We start from the raw sequence: 20,803 nt of genomic DNA on the forward strand, positions 1-20,803 counted from the left end.
ATGAGATATCTACCAGACCATGTGTAGTATAGGTATGAGATATCTACCAGACCATGTGTAGTATAGGTATGAGATATCTACCAGACCATGTGTAGTATAGGTATGAGATATCTACCAGACCATGTGTAGTATAGGTATGAGATATCTACCTGACCGTATGAGATATCTACCAGACCATGTGTAGTATAGGTATGAGATATCTACCAGACCATGTGTAGTATAGGTATGAGATATCTACCTGACCGTGTGGTGTAGTATAGGTATGAGATATCTACCAGACCATGTGTAGTATAGGTATGAGATATCTACCAGACCATGTGTAGTATAGGTATGAGATATCTACCACGTATATATAGTATAGGTATGAGATATCTACCAGACCATGTGTAGTATAGGTATGAGATATCTACCAGACCATGTGTAGTATAGGTATGAGATATCTACCAGACCATGTGTAGTATAGGTATGAGATATCTACCAGACCATGTGTAGTATAGGTATGAGATATCTACCAGACCGTGTGGTGTACCATGTGTAGTATAGGTATGAGATATCTACCAGACCATGTGTAGTATAGGTATGAGATATCTACCAGACCATGTGTAGTATAGGGTATGGGATATCTACCAGACCATGTGTAGTATAGGTATGAGATATCTACCTGACCATATGTAGAAAGGTATAGGATATCTACCAGACCATGTGTAGTATAGGTATGAGATATCTACCAGACCATGTGTAGTATAGGTATGAGATATCTACCAGACCGTGTGGTGTAGTATAGGTATGAGATATATACCAGACCATGTTTAGTATAGGTATGAGATATCTACCAGACCATATGTAGTATAGGTATGAGATATCTACTAGACCGTGTGGCGTAGTATAGGTATGAGATATATACCAGACCATTTGTAGTATATGTATGAGATATCTACCACGGATATATAGTATAGGTATGAGATATCTACCAGACCATTTGTAGTATAGGTATGAGATATCTACCAGACCATGTGTAGTAAAGGAATGGTATAACTACCACGTATATATAGTATAGTTATGAGATATCTACCAGACCATGTGTAGTATAGGTATGAGATATCTACCAGACCATGTGTAGTATAGGTATGAGATATCTACCAGACCATGTGTAGTATAGGTATGAGATATCTACCAGACCATGTGTAGTATAGGTATGAGATATCTACCAGACCATGTGTAGTATAGGTATGAGATATCTACCAGACCATGTGTAGTATAGGTATGAGATATCTACCACGTATATATAGTATAGGTATGAGATATCTACCAGACCATGTGTAGTATAGGTATGAGATATCTACCAGACCATATGTAGTATAGGTATGAGATATCTACCACGTATATATAGTATAGGTATGAGATATATACCAGACCTTTTGTAGTATAGGTATGAGATATCTACCACGTATATATAGTATAGGTATGAGATATCTACCACGGATATATAGTATAGGTATGAGATATCTACCAGACCATGTGTAGTATAGGTATGAGATATCTACCAGACGATGTGTAGTATAGATATGAGATATCTACCTGACCATGTGTAGTATATGTATGAGATATCTACCAGACCATGTGTAGTATATGTATGAAATACTAACCACGTATAGTGTACGTATTGGATTTATTTCCTTTTTGTGTAGAAGAAAGCCTTGGTTCTCGTTAGACAGTGATACTTACGCCCAGACAACGTACTGGTGCGAGGTCATGTATTGTGTAGGTGCGAGACGAGGTTGACATGGTGCTATATCAAACTGATAGAAAAATGTTAACCGAGGGCGAAGCACGAGTTATTTTATTTATTTATTCATTTTACCGGGTTGATAAAACCGAAATTATTATGTTTATATCCATTACCGGAAAGTTGATTGGATTAATATATAATGATATAGTCTTATCTTAAAATTGAATACATAATTACCTACATCTGCAGTACGAAAAAAAAAAAACCAGGAACATGTCAACACAGTTCTTACGCATCATCCTGCACGTGACTATCACTTAACCAATCAAGACATAGGAAATCCTTAAATAAGTAATAAATAATGTTTCGCTTGTCATTAATCAAAAAAAAAATCAAATTACCTACTGGTTTATCTAAATATGTTAGAAATATTGTTTTATTATGAAAATTGATGAGTGTATAAAGAAATTAAAACAACTAAGATGCTAAATACATGTAGTAAGATGTCATTAAGAAAATTACAAAGTAGCAAGTAACAGTTGGCAACGAACTAGGCAACTAGACAAGCATCAATAGTTGGATAGCACAAATCAGCGTAATATTAATGAAAGACAATTTATGAAATAGTTTTATAAAATTTTACAAGCACAAAAGAAAATACAAAGCGATAAAAAAGAATTAAATTTGGTAGGCATTTTATGCAAAGGATATAAAGCAAATGTAGTGCAAACTAATGGTTCATGCATTATTTATATTTTCATCTGCTGCATGTACATCATGCCGATATGTAATGTGTCATACCAGGGACGTCCCTGGTCATACCTAGCTTGCTCCACAGACTAATTGTCTTGACTTCATACTCGAAACTATACTCAGAAATATTTAAATTAGTTCAAAATAGTTATGTATTGAAGACTGATGCTTTATAAAATCGCAAAAACTTCCATAGCCATACTTCTTAGTCCGTAAGACACGAGAAATGCAAAGGAATAAATTTAAAATCATGCACGATCAATTTGACTTCCATCTTCTCTAATTTCCGATCAATTTTTATTCCACAGAAGAGTTGATTTTTTTTTCAAAATCTCAATTTTAATTCATTGATTAAATGACCATCGTGAAATTACTTTAACATGTAGAATCTATAAATATCTTTAAAATAGTTTTGAGAATTTCTCTGATTCAGTAAGATCAATAATTTAAAAATCTTAGTACAATTTTATTTTGAATAGAAGTCAAGGTTGATCCGAATTATTCTCGCGTGACTTTTACATATCGAAGAACCTTGCACACAGGAAGAAATCCGGAAGCTGAGGAGTTAAGTTTCCTGGACTAGTAAGAGATGGCGCTGCAACTAGCGTCTATTTCCGGTTTTGTTTTTGATGTAAACACTGCAGCATGCCAAGAATGGTTAGAAAGAAGAGTTTCGACAGAACTGTCGTTAAGAAATGTCCAAAATGCGACCAGCAGGTGTTTTATTTTGTCATGTTTTACATTACACATAAAACAGATACATGTTTATATTTGTAATTTATTAATGTATCGGCGATCTCGGTTACCGGTGAATGTAGCTATTCTCGTCCTCTCAGGAGGGGGTCGTTATAAACAAAAGTATTTACGTATTTACTTACATATATGAGTAGAAAACGGTTTATATTTTCATACATGTGTCTCGGTATCAAAGAAAATATATTCTGACGTTTTATCATCTTATGTACGCGGTCCATTTAATTGTACTATATATATATGTAGAAATACAGTAATATATCTACATGCGAGTCCCGAGTTACGTACTCACAAAATTTCATGGGGCTCAAAAAATTTCTAGAAATACAGAATTTTTATATAAAGGGACTCATTGTTTTTAGCAATGAAATTGAAAAGGACTCATTAAAACACACTGTAGACGGATCACTGGAAATATACTATTACAGGAATCGGACATTCTATATGAAATAAAATCCTTGTTAGGATTCCTTATTGGGAATCATTTATATCAAACGTTTGACAGTGTCCTCCGTTGGACATTGTTTTATCCTGACTCATTCAAATGAAATCCAATATCCAGGAAAATTAATTGTGTTATAGGTTTCTGTCAGAAGACCTGTTAGTTGCCTTTATAAAGTTATGAAAAAATACTATTGGTTTTATGGACTAGTACATTTTCTGAATAGTTGATTTATTAACACTTTTTTATTTGAAATACAAGATTATTCTTTCTTTCCCTTGTTTCAGATACCAGTTGCATGCAAACATTGTCCGTGTGGTCACCAGTTCTCAAAAAAGCCATCAACACCAAGTTAGTACAATTAAAAATATTTAATCTTAAGACAATGTACGGTATCAATGACATATTGACGTTGTCACTGGTATAAAAAACACTAAATGGTGCATAAGTGTATACACAGCTATGCAAGATGGTCACCATCAATGCTCAAAAGTGACAATATTTATGATGCATTTAGTTAGTGATGGAAAATCAGTTTTACCCCAGAGTCATTATCAATTTTTTAAGTAGTGATCAAATAATTGACTAAGTATGTTGAATTTACATTGAAATTCTCTGATACAGTGATAATTATTGATTATAGAATGAAATGTTTACAGCAATTGGCATCTTTATTATGCATAATGACATTTGTTTTGGCCTAAACGCAACAAAGTATCAAGGTACCAATGATTGATAATAAAATTTTACAGTTGATAATCAACTGAGGTTAAAGGATCAGTTTTTAGATTATATCCTTTTCTTGTCTTAGTCCTACAAGTATGTTAAGATTTTTAACTTGAAATTCTCATTGACAACAAAAGTAGCATTACCAGTCAACTACCTATAAGATGAATGAATCATTAGACCTTGTTTAATGGTAAAAGGATTTTAGACATTAACTCTTACTTTTAAAAATTTACTTTATTATCAATCTACTTGAATAGCTGAAGAAGAGCAGGCAAGTTTTAAAATCCGACGTACAGAACGGACACGCAGAGAGAGACCAGATTTCTTCAACCCAATGGTACTTGATGTTCAGGCAAAGCGTGCCAGGAAAAAGGTACAAAAATACAACTGGGCCCGTATTCATGAAACCATTCTCATGCTCATGCATAGATTTTGAGCTCAAGCAAACTTTTTCATAATTCGCCTAAATCATACAACATAACAGAAATGTCAAATATAAACATTGAATATAACTTTAACTTGAAGTCCTTTCAAAATTTGTTTAATCTCTGGGAATTTTTTTTAACTTAAACAAGACATAAGCTTGAGCACAAAATTCATGCTTGAGCATAAGAACGGTTTCATGAATACGGGCCCTGGAGTCAGTGATTGTCAAATTCAAGCTTGTCAGCAGCAGCAGCAAATTGATTCATTAATGTATGTTGCAAATGGTAGGGTTATGGAAAGTTTATATATGGGCTTTGTAGCCTTTTTCAGTCTTGTACTTATGATACCTTTCAAAAAACTGTGAAGTGTTTTGAGGACCATTGATAACATGATCATTCTTGATTTTCCTCCACAACCCAAAACAACAATAAACCTTAATTTAAGATCAGATCATCTTCTGTTAATAGCTAGGAAAAATGAAGGTTAATTTTTCTTCCAATATGTTTCACAATCTTGCTCTGATTTGATGTTAACTATGATCTCTATGAAAATAAAAAAACGGCTTATTTATTTTACTTGCAGTCCCAGAACTCTCCACAGGTACAGCCTGTTGAAACCCCTCCTCCTGTACAGGTAGAAAAAGAGACACCCAGTCGTAAAAGAAGAGGCAGACCAAAACAAACCCCAACCAAATCTGTGCCTGAAATTGAAGAAAAACGTAAGAATGACAAACAGTATTTCCCCTCATCACACAGAAAAACCAGACTCAGTGTCATTACTTCATTACAAACCATAAGTGAAGCTGTAGTTGATCCCAATTGTTGCAAATGTTACATCATAACTAGAATTTGATTACACGAAAAATTAGAATGGCATGTAAATTACCTTTTTAGAACTATTTTAAGTATAGGAACTGGCTGATTTCACAAAAAAAATAGCAAAACAATTTTTGATATCAGTGGTAAGTGATAAGTCTTAAACTAGTATTCCATTTCTTGACATAGATAAGATTCTGACACAAGTTCCCTTAGCTCATTTAAGACTTGTTAAAACTAAAATCTGAATCCAGGTGATTAAACAGTTTAAACTTTCACTTATATTTTAAATATTAGGAAAAGGCAGACACTGGTATTTTTTGTTTATCTGTTGAACGTCAGCATCATCACCAGATTGGGGGAGGAGGTTTGGGGATGAGGGTGGGTTTGTTAGGTTAGAGTTGTGACAACTGTTAGATGCTTGGGCTTATTTCAGGGAAACTTTAAACACGCAACCATTTGTTTACCTTGTGCATTTAATAATAATTTCCTTTCTGACTTGAAGGTTGATGGTTGATTTACTTTATACAATGTCATACAACTACCTCTTTGCATTGTGCATTCAAGTGTATTCTCTAGTTACAAAAACAGTATTCCCCAATTTGGAAAAAGGGTTTGGAAAATTGTGATCCATGGATTGTTTAGGAGGATGATGATGACGATAATGTGTCGATAAAGAATGTTTAAACTCTTTTTGTGGAATAACTTCTTCAACACTCAAATATTTTTGGCTGGGTTGCACATAGTGCAAATTCGGGTTATAGTATGGTGAATGTCGAGCGGGCAGGGAATAGGGGTACCAGTTTTGTAGAATCAACCCCTCCTAGTGTTTTTGACATAAAAGCTAGAAACTTTTTAGGATGTTTATATATATGTTGAAGATGTGCACATCCTATGATGGATTCATTCCAGACATTTTCTGGATTTTTTGGGCTTTGAAACTTGGTCATTTTCCATAGTTTGGCAGGGAAAAGGGGTACCAGTTTTGTAGAATCAACTCCTCCTAGAGTTTTGACGTAGAAGCTTGGAACTTTGTAGGATGTTTATATATAAGTTGACGATGTGCACCTATTAATTAAGGATTCATTCTAGACATTTTTCTTGATTTTCCGTGCTTTGGAACTTTGTCATTTTCAACAGTTTGGTGTGGAAAATCCAAGATGGCAGCCTTTGCCTCTCATTGGTTGAGATGTTGTTTTGAGCGCGATAGCCTGTCATTGGCTGAAATGTTGTTTTGAGCACTATATATAACATTGCACTCATCCTGCAACCCGGCCAATTGTGGCTTTGCTCCATTTTGATATTTTTTTTATTGGAAATAAAACCTCTCTGATACAACTTTATTCATTGGTTACTTAGATTGTCTAATGTCTTTTTTCTCACTCTCCATTCTAGCACAACCAGTAGAAGATGATATATTAATCAAGCTGCGTCCAGAGAAAGCCCTCCAGTTTAGCATAATCCTCTCAGAACTCAACAGGAAATTTGGCTCACAGAACTTTCAACCATTGTGACAGTCTGCTTGGTGTGTGAATGTGGTCAAAGTGTGTGCTGTATGATATTGTGAGGATGTGTATGTGTTATATTAATGCCAGGTATCATAAGTTGTGAAATACTATGTCTAATAACGGGTGTGCAATTTTATTGTATATATATTAATCTTCATAATGTAAGTACATTATATTTAGTTGATATGAATGAACGTCAGTAGAAACAAGATATGAGATTTATATGAAATCTAAATATAGCTTTATCAATCAGGCTATGTTTGTATAAATCATGACTCACCAAATTTGATACAAGTAGGTTACAATTTCATTAAAAATGTTTCAACGACCATCCTTGTAGATGTCTGTTTATCAGTCTTTCATTGGCTGAAAATGTAAGATTTTTTGTTTCTGTCAGAAACAGTGTTTTAATTTCCTTTATGATCTCTAAATAGCTGCCTGTTAACCGCACAGGGGTCTTTATGTTTGCAAATAAAGATTTTCTGAAAATGAAATGTCACGTACTGATAATAAATATATATGACTTTGTTACAATCCATGGGAGACAACTCTTTCATCTTACGATACTTTTTGGGAGAGTTTATCAGGAATTTGTAACCATTGCAAAGGATTTTAAGTGGAGGCTGTTTGGATGCGTAAAAACATTTTGAGTCATTTGTCCTTAGAAATATTTATCAGACACCAAAGAATTAGCATTAATGGAAAGAATTGTATCGCAGATTCTTGTCATTAATACATACTGATCAAACACATATTGAAAATTCAATGAACATCTGACCTCATTTTATTATTTTCAATAGGGTCAGTCAAGTGATTGACCTCATAATGTCTTTTACATCTAAAGGTATTGAGGAACTTTTTGAAAAATAAAGAAAAGTGACATGAATAATCTCAGTCAGTCTTAATCAAAGTGTATGGACTTTGAATAGCAACATTACTCGTGCAGAAGCATTGAGGAAATAAAATGTTCTAGATTACCCTGTGTAATGTTATTTATATGTTTAAGAGGGACAATTAAGTCCACTGACAAGTTTTTAAATGGCAGTGTAGGTGGTGCCTGTTACAGGTCCATGATGCTGATTAATATGTCTTGGTTATCCAGGAGTTATAAATTCAAACTCATTCAATCTCTATGCACTCAATGGTCAACCGGGTCATTCATTAGAAAAAACTTAATAGATCTGCAACCAAGTACTGACTGATAGTCGTTTGAAAATGAAAAAAATAGCATGATTTAACACATTACATGGTACATATTTTCTTTGTTTGGTTTGCTTACTTGAGATGTCACATTACTGAATACTTTGCAAAGAAAAATAACCAGAACAGGTTATTTTTATCTGGTTAGGAGTAGAAATATCAGGTGTGACTTGACAATGTTTGTCAGCTATTTACTACAGAAAGCTTTTAGATTTTATAATAAACAAGAGGCCCATGGGCCTTAATGATCCCCTGAGGTATTCAGGTGCTTAGACATTTTTAGACCTAAAAACTCCCCTTAAGTTATCATTTTAGAACTTGTTGTAAATTCAAAGTTTTTTGATGATTGTAATATATAGGACCATGGCTGGCACTAAAATAAATCGGGTATTTTATTTCATTTTTTAAAATCTATCTATCCCCTGAAAATACTATGGTTCGTCAAGTGTGAAAATAGTTTCATGTGAAAAGGTCTTTGAAGTAAAATAATTCCATTTCAAGACACAAGACATAACTATTATATAGAATAAGTAACCTTTTTATTTTACACTGAAGATGTACAAATATTACTTTTTTCAGTCATATCACAATGCTATTAGGTATTCGGTAACAAGCATCAGCTGTACACTGACTTAACAAGACCAAATACATTACTGGACAACCAAAGCAAATGTTTCAAATATATTATCACTTCTCTTTTTCAAAAATTGTGATTAACATTATACATAAATATATATCCGATATCCTTAATTGAAAAAGTTTTATTGCTTACGAATATATAGTATTTTCTAAAAAGCATTAAAATCATAATTTCATTTTGCTCAAGTCGGTCTTTAAGTCATCTTTCAAGCCCTTTAACTCGTCCTTTAAATCTTCTTCATCACTATTACTCTCCTCATCATCTTCATCCTCATAGTCATCATCCCCTTCATCATCATCTATAAATACAATAGATGCAGTTTAAATATGGCACCACTTGGTTATGAACTTTTAACAAAGAAAATTATGAAAGTAACTGTGAAGTAATGATGAGAAAGTATTATCTTGTGTCAGAGTATATGAGTTGAAATAGTTCCCCTATTTGGTGCATCAAGTATGATTTGGTCATTATACCTGGTAATATAAAAGTGTATATGGCTACATTACTTGACTTGTTGAAATGATAATATCTGCCACTTAATAAAAGATATCAAACATAAAAATAGGAAAAAAACTTAAAAAAGATTTGTCAAATTAAAAGTTCTGAAACATGGGCTGAAGAGAACTTATATAATGACACCAACTTTATGGTATATACGTGCAGAAATAGAAAGATTTTTGTTATAGATTGAGCCCATTGACAAACATTCAGTAGAATAAACGATATACACATTTTTCAGACTTTCCTACTTTGGAGTTTTTTTACAAATACAACTTCTCTAAAACCTATACCAATATCCGTAACTTGTTAAGTCTTCAGTTGAAATATTACCATCATATCCATAGGAGTAGCCGTCCCCTCCTCCTCCATAGGAAAACCCTGAGGCACCTCCGAAGGTGAAACCACCATCATCATTATAATCATCGTCATCATCATCGTCTCCACGCTGCCTTCCAAACTGGTGACGACGAGCTGAAGATATGAAGAGAATATTGGATCAGTAATATCACTTGTCAGTGTTATGAAAAGTAAACATTTTGCACACAAAGAGTATTTGAATAATTAGTTTCACTTGTTCTCAGTTCAAAATATAGGTAGTAACATTTGGGAACAGATTTCTTCTTGTTCAAGGGATGAACTAATCTTAATTGTAAAGTAAAGGATAAACACACACATGCAATTGACTGTATTGCAGACTTATCACCCTTATGAATTCCAAAACAAAATTAAAAGCCAATACACAGACAAGCAATGGTCATGTTTAAAAGGTCAATTGCTGTAACTTTAATATGACAGATACTAAATATACTATTGGACAACAGCTACTGATATAAAGAGGAGACAACTCTTAAATGCTAAAAAGTTAGATACTTGAGTTCATATTAATACTAAATAAATGTGATTAAATATTCTTTAACTTACTTTCATTACATTAAAAATAAAGACAGATATAAAGGTTTTGAATTCTTTGAATCCATGTCATTTAGTGTAAAGATAAAGAGGAACAGCATACTTACTGTTGATACTCATGTCCTTGGTCTCCTGAGTTTCAAAGCCACACTTAGGACATGGAATGGGTTGTCCCCGCACATATTTAAAGCCTTTCCTCTTCACATGGTCATCACAAAAGCACACCTGTCCCAAAGAAATTACAAATAATAAATTCCAGTTACTGGAGGTGAGAAGACTATTAACAATGCTGTTGTAAGTGTGAAATATTTTGTCCTACATGCACTCTCCAAAATTCTCAGTGCTACTGGACCATGTAAATTAGAATTGGACTTGATGCAATGCCTGTAAGTATATTTACTTCACTTAAATAGTAAATTGTTTTTTGGTCCAAGACAAACCCTTTTTACTTTCACATCTTTTTGGTCTAAGTCTTTGATCTAAAAACATGTGCTGAAGTTTTTAAAATCTCCAATTGATATTTCAAACAATACTTAAGATGCTATGTTTGAAAGCTGTAAAGAAAACTTTCACTATTCAACAATTTGTTTTTTGAACAAAATTATTTTGAATTGTAACAAATGATACAGTAAACAACTAATTTACCAAAATTCATACTCGCAACATCAAAATGACTTTTTAAATGGATTTGATAGAAATTCATTTCAACGTATTTATTTGTAGGAAAGTCATTCATTACCTTGCATCGTAAACAGGAGAACTGTCCCAATCTATTGCAGGATCCACCTAAACAAAGCAAATATCTCATAAGTGTTGTATATCCATGGCATAATTAAGTATCAGATAATACTTTATGCAATATCAATACTAGTAACTTCAGCAATGTAATTTAATATAGGACTATATCTTCATAAGATTAACATTACCAATGTTTTATTGATTTCCTCAATCAAACAAGTACTGTCTGAAAACCTACGGAAATTAAAAAGTTTGTCCATTTTATATGTTTAGTACTCAGGGTCAGGGTCACTTTGAGTGTTCTGGCTCCTCATAATAATTGTTGGCTACCTCATTGTGGAGAAGCCTGTTGCAAACTATTCAGACTATCTGGGTTTAAGTGTCTTGCCCTAAGACACATCAATGACAGATGAAGGTCTGTGATCTCAGTCATGTAATAACAAAACACTATTCTTGGTATGAGACAAGCTGCATACCTCAGATCTTTACCTCAATACCAGGTTTGGGTCAAAGTGCACATCTAAGAATTTTACCTTCATTCTGGGTATAGATCAAACTACACACCTCAAATTTCACCTCCATTCTAGATATAGATCAAACTTTCAGGTGTGGACCTAACGACACACTTCATAACTTAACCTAAGGTGCAGTATCAAATGGTCTACCTACTAACTTTAAAATTTGTGATAAGATCAGTAACACAACTGCTTTGGAAGACCATGTAACCTTAATCGTCATGGCCACGCTATTGCTTGGGAATAGCTGACATCAAATCTTCCTAGTCAAAAGGAATACTTACACTTGAATGATTCAGTGTCCAGCTGTTGACAGCTAGCCTGATGCTCGAATTGGTCATCTTCACAAAGAAACTTCAAACAGTAGGAACATTTAAACACGCGACCACCTACCAAACAGATGAGACATCTTACAAACATAATGCTGATGTAGTGTTGACAATATATCCACTTAACAATGACAAAAGATATTGAAATTTTGAAAACAGTGAAACTGTTTTAGCTACCAATAGCAGGTTCTGCTGCCTGATCTTAAATTAACTGCTTTGAACAATTGCCACTTCATTCTGTTGTAAATCAATGAATTGTGCTATAACCTTGCAAAAAAAAACTGACAAACACTACTTATCATTATACACATACTGACCATGCGACCACACATCCCTCTTACACTCTGTACACACAGCATCCTGGAGTGGACAACTACAGGCATGTGTTGTCAGACACTTACGACCATGGCACACCCAAGCTTCACAGAAGTCACACACAGCACCCTGTAAACATAGAAGAAAAGCAGTGTTTTGGAATAAAGATTTAAAGGCTATTTAGACAGATTTTAGGAAGAAATGTTACGCTATTTTGAGAAAAATCAACATAGGAACAATATTAATCACAGCCCTCACTATATTTGAGCTCATCTGATACACTTTTTTACGATCTGAATTTTCTAACTAAGTCTAATAAATACCGGTAAATAAAGAACTCTTTCAGTTTAGGGATAATAACATAATCCATTCTAAAAGGTTTTTCATTTGGTTTAAACACATCATGTGTAATACAGAATTTTTGAAAATAATGTTCGTTAAAACTGAAGACCTGATTTCAAATCAACAAATAAATAAAAACCACCAAGTGTTGAACAACAGAGTTTTTACTACATCAGGTGTTAACTTGCTTCAAATTACATTTAACGGTACATTATGAATTTAGCTTGTTGCACCAACTCTTAAGTCAAAAATGAAGAGTTCCGGTATAGGGCCAACACCGTTCGTCCTATTAAGGTGGGTTGTTGTTTCCTTCACTCTGCAGCTGGATACCCTAAGGGTATGCTGGGCGATTGAGCAGTAGAACAAATCTGATGGATATATCAACCATCTCCAAGGCTGTTGTGATGGATATATCTATCTGATTTAGTAAAAAAGATGTAATCTGTTTTATGACACTGTAATATGAGAGCTGAACACAACAAGCTATTTCAGCAATTTTATTGAGCACTATTAAGGTAAAATGTCTACAGATTTACAAAAAAAACATTAAGTAAAAATGTGAAAGAGAATGACTTGCTTATTAAGACCCCAGTGATTGAATTCACAATTATCTTTCAATACAGGAGTTATACAAAAGGTTATCTACTGAGTACTTACTACCATGCTAAGTCCTGTTGTAAACTGTCCAGAGTGTTTTATAATACAGTCTCCCAATTTGGCCATACATTTCTGCTTCCCTGCATTAATGAACATAAAAAGAGATTTATAGTTAGAACATTGCTTCTAGTCCTCAATCAATTATATAATTAATTCGCTGGGTTTATCAGTCATTTTGAGGCAGGATCTCCTTGACGAAGTTGGTGACCACCTCAATGAACAACATACAGGAGGCTCATCGCATGCCATCCAAAGCAATTAGGATAAAGATTTTTGCCCAAGAACATAACCACATCAGTATGTTACTCAGCTTCCAGAGAAACACAAACTGCTATGTATAGGGAACATCAAACCATGCACTTCAGATCTTAACCTGGGGTTAGGTAGGAAAATGCTCTTACCTAGCAAGATAACATAGTTAAAAAGTTTGTTAAATACGCTTACATGTCACAGCATTAAATACACTTATATCTACAAGAAATACTTACTCCCCTCCCAACTACCTTATAATATCTGAACAAATTCTAAGATAATACTCCTCCTGGTTCCCCTTTAGTTTCATGTTGACCATGACCCTTGTCCTCTTGTTTAAGAACTCTCATTTCCATTTTGTCCAGCTATACCTTGAACAGAAGTGAACAACCATTTTTCCTCCATAATTTTTTTTATTGTTCCGCGATTTCCAGGCTAAAGCCTCTTCCGACCTTGCATAGCTTAAATTTGAAAATTAACTGTATTTTTACATTTAATCCCCATGGACATACTTGGCTAAGTCAACAGTACTGTAGCTAAACATAGGTTGACATTTCTGTTTCAGATACATGTAATTGATGATTTTATTTTACAAGCTTAAGAGACAAGTAGTCATTAATCTTTCAATAAATTAGTAACTAAGAAATTAAGTTATCAATTTGATACAAATCTTACCACATTGTGCACACACTGGCAATCTTTGAAGAGCCATACAAAAGTAACAGAAGGCACGGTTCTTTTGTGTTCTGAAAAAAACCCATTGCAAACAATTCATCAGTTTATTTTCCTCTGACCTAGGCACAGTTCTTTTGTGGTTTGAAAACAAAATTTTGTAGAAATGTGCAAGCATTGCAAACAATTTATCAATAAATTTTCTTCTGATCTTCATTCTAGTGAAATGAAAATTCATTTCCCTATCTGACTTTAAATGAAAATTAATGGATAAGACAGTTTCATATAATTTTCAGTTACAGATTAGAATGTAGTGCAGCTGACACCAGGCCAAGTCCAACTTGAAATGTTTATGTTCCTTCAAAAAGCGAGCAATAAGTCATTTCAAACAGATTTCAACTGACATTGATTAAAAGAGTTATTTTCTTAAATATACCAGGTACTTGCATATATAGATTTAGATTTACATAAAATTGTTGGAAAAAAAACAGCAACCATAAAAACACAACCTGTAGAGAAATATGAACCTATTTTACATAATAAAGAAAGAAATTTTTTTTTACTATACACAGGATATAAACATTTCTTTTTTATTTTAAACAAAATATGTTGAAGAAAAAAACAGAGAGTTAACCTTGAATGAGCTGAAGAGAAATTATCTGACAGATTACTGTTAATCAAGTCAAAATAAAAAGGAATGCTTCTTCATTGTCCTGTTATATGCCCATCCCTGAGTTTGACTACAGAGTACTAATTTGGACACTTTGACTTACTAAAGGATTGATAAGGAACAGTATACAGAGATTATCAGGTTAAACAGAACTTTCCCAATATCAGTTAGTATTTCATCTCAACGTCTCAAGTAACAGTACTTACCTTCTACATTGATCACATTCCTGTTTGTGAAAAAATAAAATAAAAAAATAAATAAATAAAAAGCACAATTTAATTAATTTATATATATCTGTACTTGAATATGAGATTATTAAGTAAGAAAAAAAAAAACAGGGCAGAACATCATATGCATGTTCCCATGTCAAAGAAATATTCAAATTATTCACAATTTATTGTATAAAAAAGAACACAAATATGAAAATGTTAGTAATGAGTCAAAACATCAAGATTCAGAAATTTGTTAAAAACTGAGGAAGTAGATACCTGGACAAGATGCACTATATGATAACAAAGGGAGAAAACTCCTCCCTAAAATTGTAAAATCAGAATACTATTGGGAATATACAATTTACTGTAATGGATAAATTAACAAAGCTTTCCAAATTTCAGAGAGTTGAAAACTGTGAGAGGAAATCTTTGCACAAATAAAAATGAAGGATGGATGAATGGACAGACAATACCATAATTTGTTATGGGTGTATAAAAATCATTTGGCATTAATTCTTCAACTGAATATATATGCAAATAACAGTATACATAATCATTTTATATGACAGTTAACTTGAGGTGTTACACTTTAACATTAATAATATAGTTATCTCCCCTTCCATTTTTTTATTGTTTATTTTTCTAACTTTTTCACAATTATAAAAGTATATAAGCAAATGGTCATCAGCAAACATCTGCCATCACCATCATCATCATCATCACCATCACCACCAACATCATCATCATCATCATCATCATCATCATCATCATCTTCATCATCTTCATCTTGGATATTAAAGTAGATCATTACCATTGCAATATAAAAAAAAAAAAAAATAACTATGGGTACATGATTCATCTTTAGTAAACAAAATGTGCAGTAATTTTTCGTAAAAAACAAATAATATTGCTTCACTTCTCAATGGTTGACAAAGAAATGAATGGATTGTCTGGCCAGCTCTGTGAAGCTGCATTAATTATACAGTTAACTTACTGCAATCTGAATAAGGCATAGATATAGGTAGATAAAAACTGAGAGAGAGGCTTTGATGACTTCACCACTCAGTGAACAGTTACAACTAGACACAAAACTCTATTGCTGTACAAGTATCCAGTTCCCAGTTTTTAACAGGTTGTTTACAATCCCTTTATCTAACTATTATATGTCAGAAGCTGATAAAACCATGATCAGGTGACATGTCCTTCACATTTACAACATCCAACAGGAACCTTGACCATTCAGTCTTTATTTGTTCTTTAAAAGAGGGAGTTTTTCCCTTCTTTCCTCTATATTTGCTATTAATTACATGAAATTTAAAATTTCATCTTAATAAACAACAATAATGATCTTTACCAAATTAGAGATGATTGTCTGATCTGTCCTAAATTGTACAAGCATACTAAGGGTGAAGAGAAACATACAGTGTACATAAAATTGGAGAAAGACCTAGTGTTCCTTAATAAAGAGCAGTAACAAATTTCTCCTTGAAAAATTACAATTTCGACCATTCAAAATTAGAGCATGTATATTCTCTGATGTATGTGAATTGTTTGAATTCCAGTTTACACGGAAACCTGATTTGGTGTAAAACCTGTTCCGTCTTCTAACTATATTCAAACTGCAAGATCTTGGTGTTCTTTCAATTACCATATGAAATCAATAATGATCAAGTATTTGAATGTTTAGAAATTTTCTAGCAAACACTTATACAGCACAATGCTAAGATTACTACTAGTGGTGAGTTTTTTTTCAGAAAAAGGCAATTTATGTAATATATTGTGACTTTAATAAGAATCTCATTTAAATATATGTACATTCTGTAATTAAATTGATATTCTGAATTAAAATGCATAACAGAATAGTCTCAGCAGTGTTTACAACTTTACCATCTTTTTTGTATCAAGACAAGTCAGTATTGCTTAAAAACCTGAAGGTTCTGAAGCATTTGATGATCTATTAATTAACAGAATGAAAACTCTCAATAGCGAAGAGAAAAGAAAATGGTTGGTGAGAACATTCTGATTTTAATAATGAAAACTGGTTAAACACATAAGCACCTTCTTTACCAATCCAACCAAAACTATATTGTTTTTCACCATATTTTAACTCTAAACTCATTTCTTTTTCAAAGTAAAGATGATAGATAGTCCTCTCTGCAATCTCTGTAACTGTGAAAGGGAAACTTGTACATTTATTTTGAAGATTTTAAGATATGTTGTCAAAGCCTTTATTCATACATTTTCTATTACCATGAAAGCAGATAACCTTCATCACCAATTTCAGTTTTTCTGGGCCAATGATCTGAAACCATTCAAGATAATTGCTCAAAACGTTTTACACTTATTAAGCTAGTGGTATCTTTTGCTATGGAGAAGTTCGCCATTTAAATTCTTTTTCTGTTACCATGGAAACAGTAAGGCCAAATCACAAAGTTAAGTTTTTTTTCAGACCAGTTCTCTTAAACTGTTCCAGGTAATTACCTGTTACTCAAAACTCTGTACAGGCATCAAGCTAGTGCTCTAGCAGAAGTTCTCAATTTCAATACCTGTGTAATTTGTATAGAACAATTAACGATAACAAAGAGAAATTAAAACTTGCTGTAATATTAACATATTTATATGATTGATGAAGTATTGTTTTCTACAAGAAGAAGAAGAAGACGATGATGATGATGATTAATATATACCGTTTTTAAGTGTCTATGGTACTATGGTAGACTGAAAACCTACAAGGTGCCCATTTTTAGTAATCGATCGTTTGGTTTCAAATGTTTACGTTGAAACTTTGTCAAAATCAAAACATATTTCATCTCACCATTACAAAATTACAAGGTCTTTCTGCAAGGGGTCTTTCAATATTGCCCGATCGTATTTCTTTCTGTCTCTCCTTTTGTTTATCTGCTTTTTTACGTTGTCCTGTTTTCTTCTTTGGCATGTTGAAATCAGAATTTCTCTTTTCTTACTTTGGTCAGACACACTAGGCAGAACAGAACAACTGTTAATATCTATCTGCGATCCTTGACACATGTGTCCGAAATGTAACCGGAAATGAGAAGTGTTGAGTTCCGCCTACATGGAGCATGCGCAAATCTTAACCCTATGCAGGAAGTGGACGAAAATGAATGAAACACAAAACGTCAATATCGCTACTTTGTGATTGTCATTAAGAAACTGAGAACTATTAATAGCTGCAATGGGGCTGGAGCCTCTCGAGTTTGCAGAATGTTTAACAGACAGTCCATTCTTTCGTGAAAAACTGCATGATCACGAGAAAGAATTGGAGCGCACTAGTAAAGCAATCAAGCTGCTGATAAATGATGGAAATAACCTTTTGCATGTCGCCAAAAGTAAGTATACACTGAATTACGGTAATATCAGATCAGGAGCTTATGTCGCGCTTATTTGTTTGTTCGGGTATATTTGAGTTCAAATGTAAATAAGTGCGAGGCGCGACTTTGTGTAAACGCCCACTCTGTGTAACATAGCTATGCTAGTCTGAACCGGGGCCGGCCGCTGTTTTAAAACTGGGGATGGCAATAACGGAGTCTAGCATTAATCCTATTGGATTTGTTTCGTTACAGTATATAAGTGCAGGTAGCAATTATACTTATCTTATTAGTTACCGATAGTTTGAAATATTTTTCGAATTGAATGAAAATGTTTAAGCGATGAACCATGTGGTTTGTATTTTGTTTGTGTTTACTAATTTTTTTTATTGATCGGTATAATTTGAATTCTCTGTAAGCTTGTTACTTTTATGGTCAACAGAATGATTAAAAATGATGTTAGTCAATACACTTACATGGGATTCCAAAACATTCTTAATGTGAAACTTCACCTGAAGTGATTTAGCTGAAAACTTAATCAAATTTAAAAATGAAATTAGGTTTACTTATTGAACATTAAATAAGCCTTATTAAAATATTTCTGTCGACATAACTGAATCTTCTTCAGATATATAGTGCAGTATGGACTACTTTATTTCCTGAAAACCCCAATATCCAACAGGCCTGATATTCCAAAACTGGTAAATAATAATGACCTTCAGAGCAACTGGCCTTCAGAATGACCGTCCTTCGATATATATAAGGGTATTTTATAAGCATGCCATGTGTTTTCCAGGCCACATGATTGTTTCTCTGAAACAATAGAGATGACATACACACATATATATATGGTAGACTAAAGTTCTTACAACCAGTAGGAGATTTGATTGTGTTGTTTTGATGACCACATGGTCCCCTTTGTCAGACAAATGACAAGCATGAAACGTTCACATGTTCTACCACTGGCATACATAGTGTTTAAGGAGATGGAAAGACACTGACCAACTTTTTTGGCTGCTGTATAATCTTATGTATGCTTGTGAATAATAAATAGTGTGAAAAGATAGTAAACAGATTATAGACAGAAAAAAAACAATATTAATGTACTGTATGATGAGAGGGAGGCATAGATTCTCACAGATCTATGACAAAGTGTTTAAACAAAGTGAAACCAGATCAATAAAAGAACATTGATATTGTTTCTATCTTGTTTACTTTTGTTTTCACATTACTATCATGGAGAAAATGTATAGTATGTAAAAGTATAGGTTATATCTAAAAGTAAAAGCTTTGTGTAGACTCTTTCCTAAATATGGTCCGTCATTACCAAACCATTATTAAAAAGCAGTGAACAAAGTCCCTGAGACCACCCATAATTTTCTAAAGGATTTTTTTGAAGGAAGTCTAGAATGTCATTTTTGAAATGTTGATGAGTCTCCTATTACTAAGAGATAAGTGGATTCTCAAAACTTGAGTGAGTCCTACAGGAAAGTCATGAGTACTCCAAGACCTGAACATCTGAGTCTCCAAAAGTGCTGGGCCATGTACTTTAATATGATACCTTTATCATATTGAGTTACCCATGTTGTTCTCCATCTACAAATTCAAATTTAATGATTTTATCAACAGGGAAATGTTGTGTTATAATATGTCAATGGTTTTATCTTTTAAGTCTACAGCTGTATGACATTTACCCTGGTGCAGTGGTGACATTTCTACCCATAGGCACTGTGCTTAGCAAGAAAAACAGAGAGATCAAGCATATACTGTACTTTTGTTAACATTTGGATGACTATATAATTAACACCTTTTCATTTTTTTTTTTTTTTTGTTATTTTTTTTCCGTCAGATTTCAGACACTTTATTATAGTATACATTTCAATGGGAGATACTATTTTGACTTACTCAATATATATATATGAGAATAAATCTTACTATATGTACATTTCATATCCTTTTCTGATGATAATACAAATCAGGCATCAGTAAGTTTATACAAATTAATTGATACACTGATACATGGCTATATAGCTATATATTATATAATAATTCACATTATATAACCTAGCTCTTTATGATTTGCTAGACTTTTTAAAGGTGAATGCTTGAATATAAAAATGTAATATATAAGATATAAATATAAGAATACAAGACAATGTTCTTTTGAAGTAATAATAATTGTTTTCTTCATGGTCGACCTTGATCCTTATACATTATTGTACCTGTACACTTGTGTTATACCTAGTAATAAAATTCATGACAATCAGATTCTTATGTGTTAATAATAGAACAGATCTTTGATTTGGACAATACCATATATATACCTTCCTACAATAGATACTAGAGGCCTATACCCCTGTATACATGATT

The 20,803-nt window shown here is 33.0% G+C and overlaps 3 protein-coding genes across 4 annotated transcripts in view; 2 read left to right on the top strand and 1 right to left on the bottom strand.

The window, feature by feature from the left end:
* Positions 1-3,127: 3,127 nt before the first annotated feature.
* On the top strand, positions 3,128-8,093 carry LOC132543928 (UPF0547 protein C16orf87 homolog). Its single transcript, XM_060207485.1, has 5 exons — positions 3,128-3,199; positions 3,965-4,028; positions 4,664-4,779; positions 5,415-5,550; positions 7,043-8,093. Exons 1-5 carry the CDS (start codon positions 3,128-3,130, stop codon positions 7,159-7,161), a joined length of 507 nt encoding a protein of 168 aa, XP_060063468.1. The 3' UTR covers positions 7,162-8,093.
* Positions 8,094-8,872: 779 nt separating this feature from the next.
* Positions 8,873-18,132, bottom strand: LOC132543908 (zinc finger protein 330 homolog). The gene is made up of 10 exons (XM_060207462.1): positions 17,923-18,132; positions 15,102-15,121; positions 14,229-14,299; positions 13,302-13,381; positions 12,305-12,431; positions 11,943-12,047; positions 11,145-11,191; positions 10,513-10,630; positions 9,827-9,967; positions 8,873-9,293 (listed from the first exon to the last, which is right to left on the bottom strand). The coding sequence occupies exons 1-10, from the start codon at positions 18,040-18,042 to the stop codon at positions 9,160-9,162; spliced, it is 963 nt and encodes a 320-aa protein (XP_060063445.1). The 5' UTR covers positions 18,043-18,132; the 3' UTR covers positions 8,873-9,159.
* A 112-nt stretch (positions 18,133-18,244) lies between these two features.
* LOC132543992 (rho GTPase-activating protein 26-like) overlaps positions 18,245-20,803 on the top strand; it is a 49,522-nt gene continuing 46,963 nt past the window's right edge. For both annotated transcript variants that reach the window (XM_060207552.1, XM_060207559.1), the window contains exon 1: positions 18,245-18,454. In XM_060207552.1, coding sequence (XP_060063535.1) covers positions 18,301-18,454 — 154 coding nt within the window. In that variant the 5' untranslated portion in view covers positions 18,245-18,300. The remainder of the gene's footprint in view (positions 18,455-20,803) is intronic.

Source organism: Ylistrum balloti, unplaced genomic scaffold (genome assembly GCF_031769215.1).
Source record: "Ylistrum balloti isolate Yb309-2 unplaced genomic scaffold, AGI_CSIRO_Ybal_v1 Utg369586, whole genome shotgun sequence".
NCBI lineage: Eukaryota > Metazoa > Mollusca > Bivalvia > Pectinida > Pectinidae > Ylistrum > Ylistrum balloti.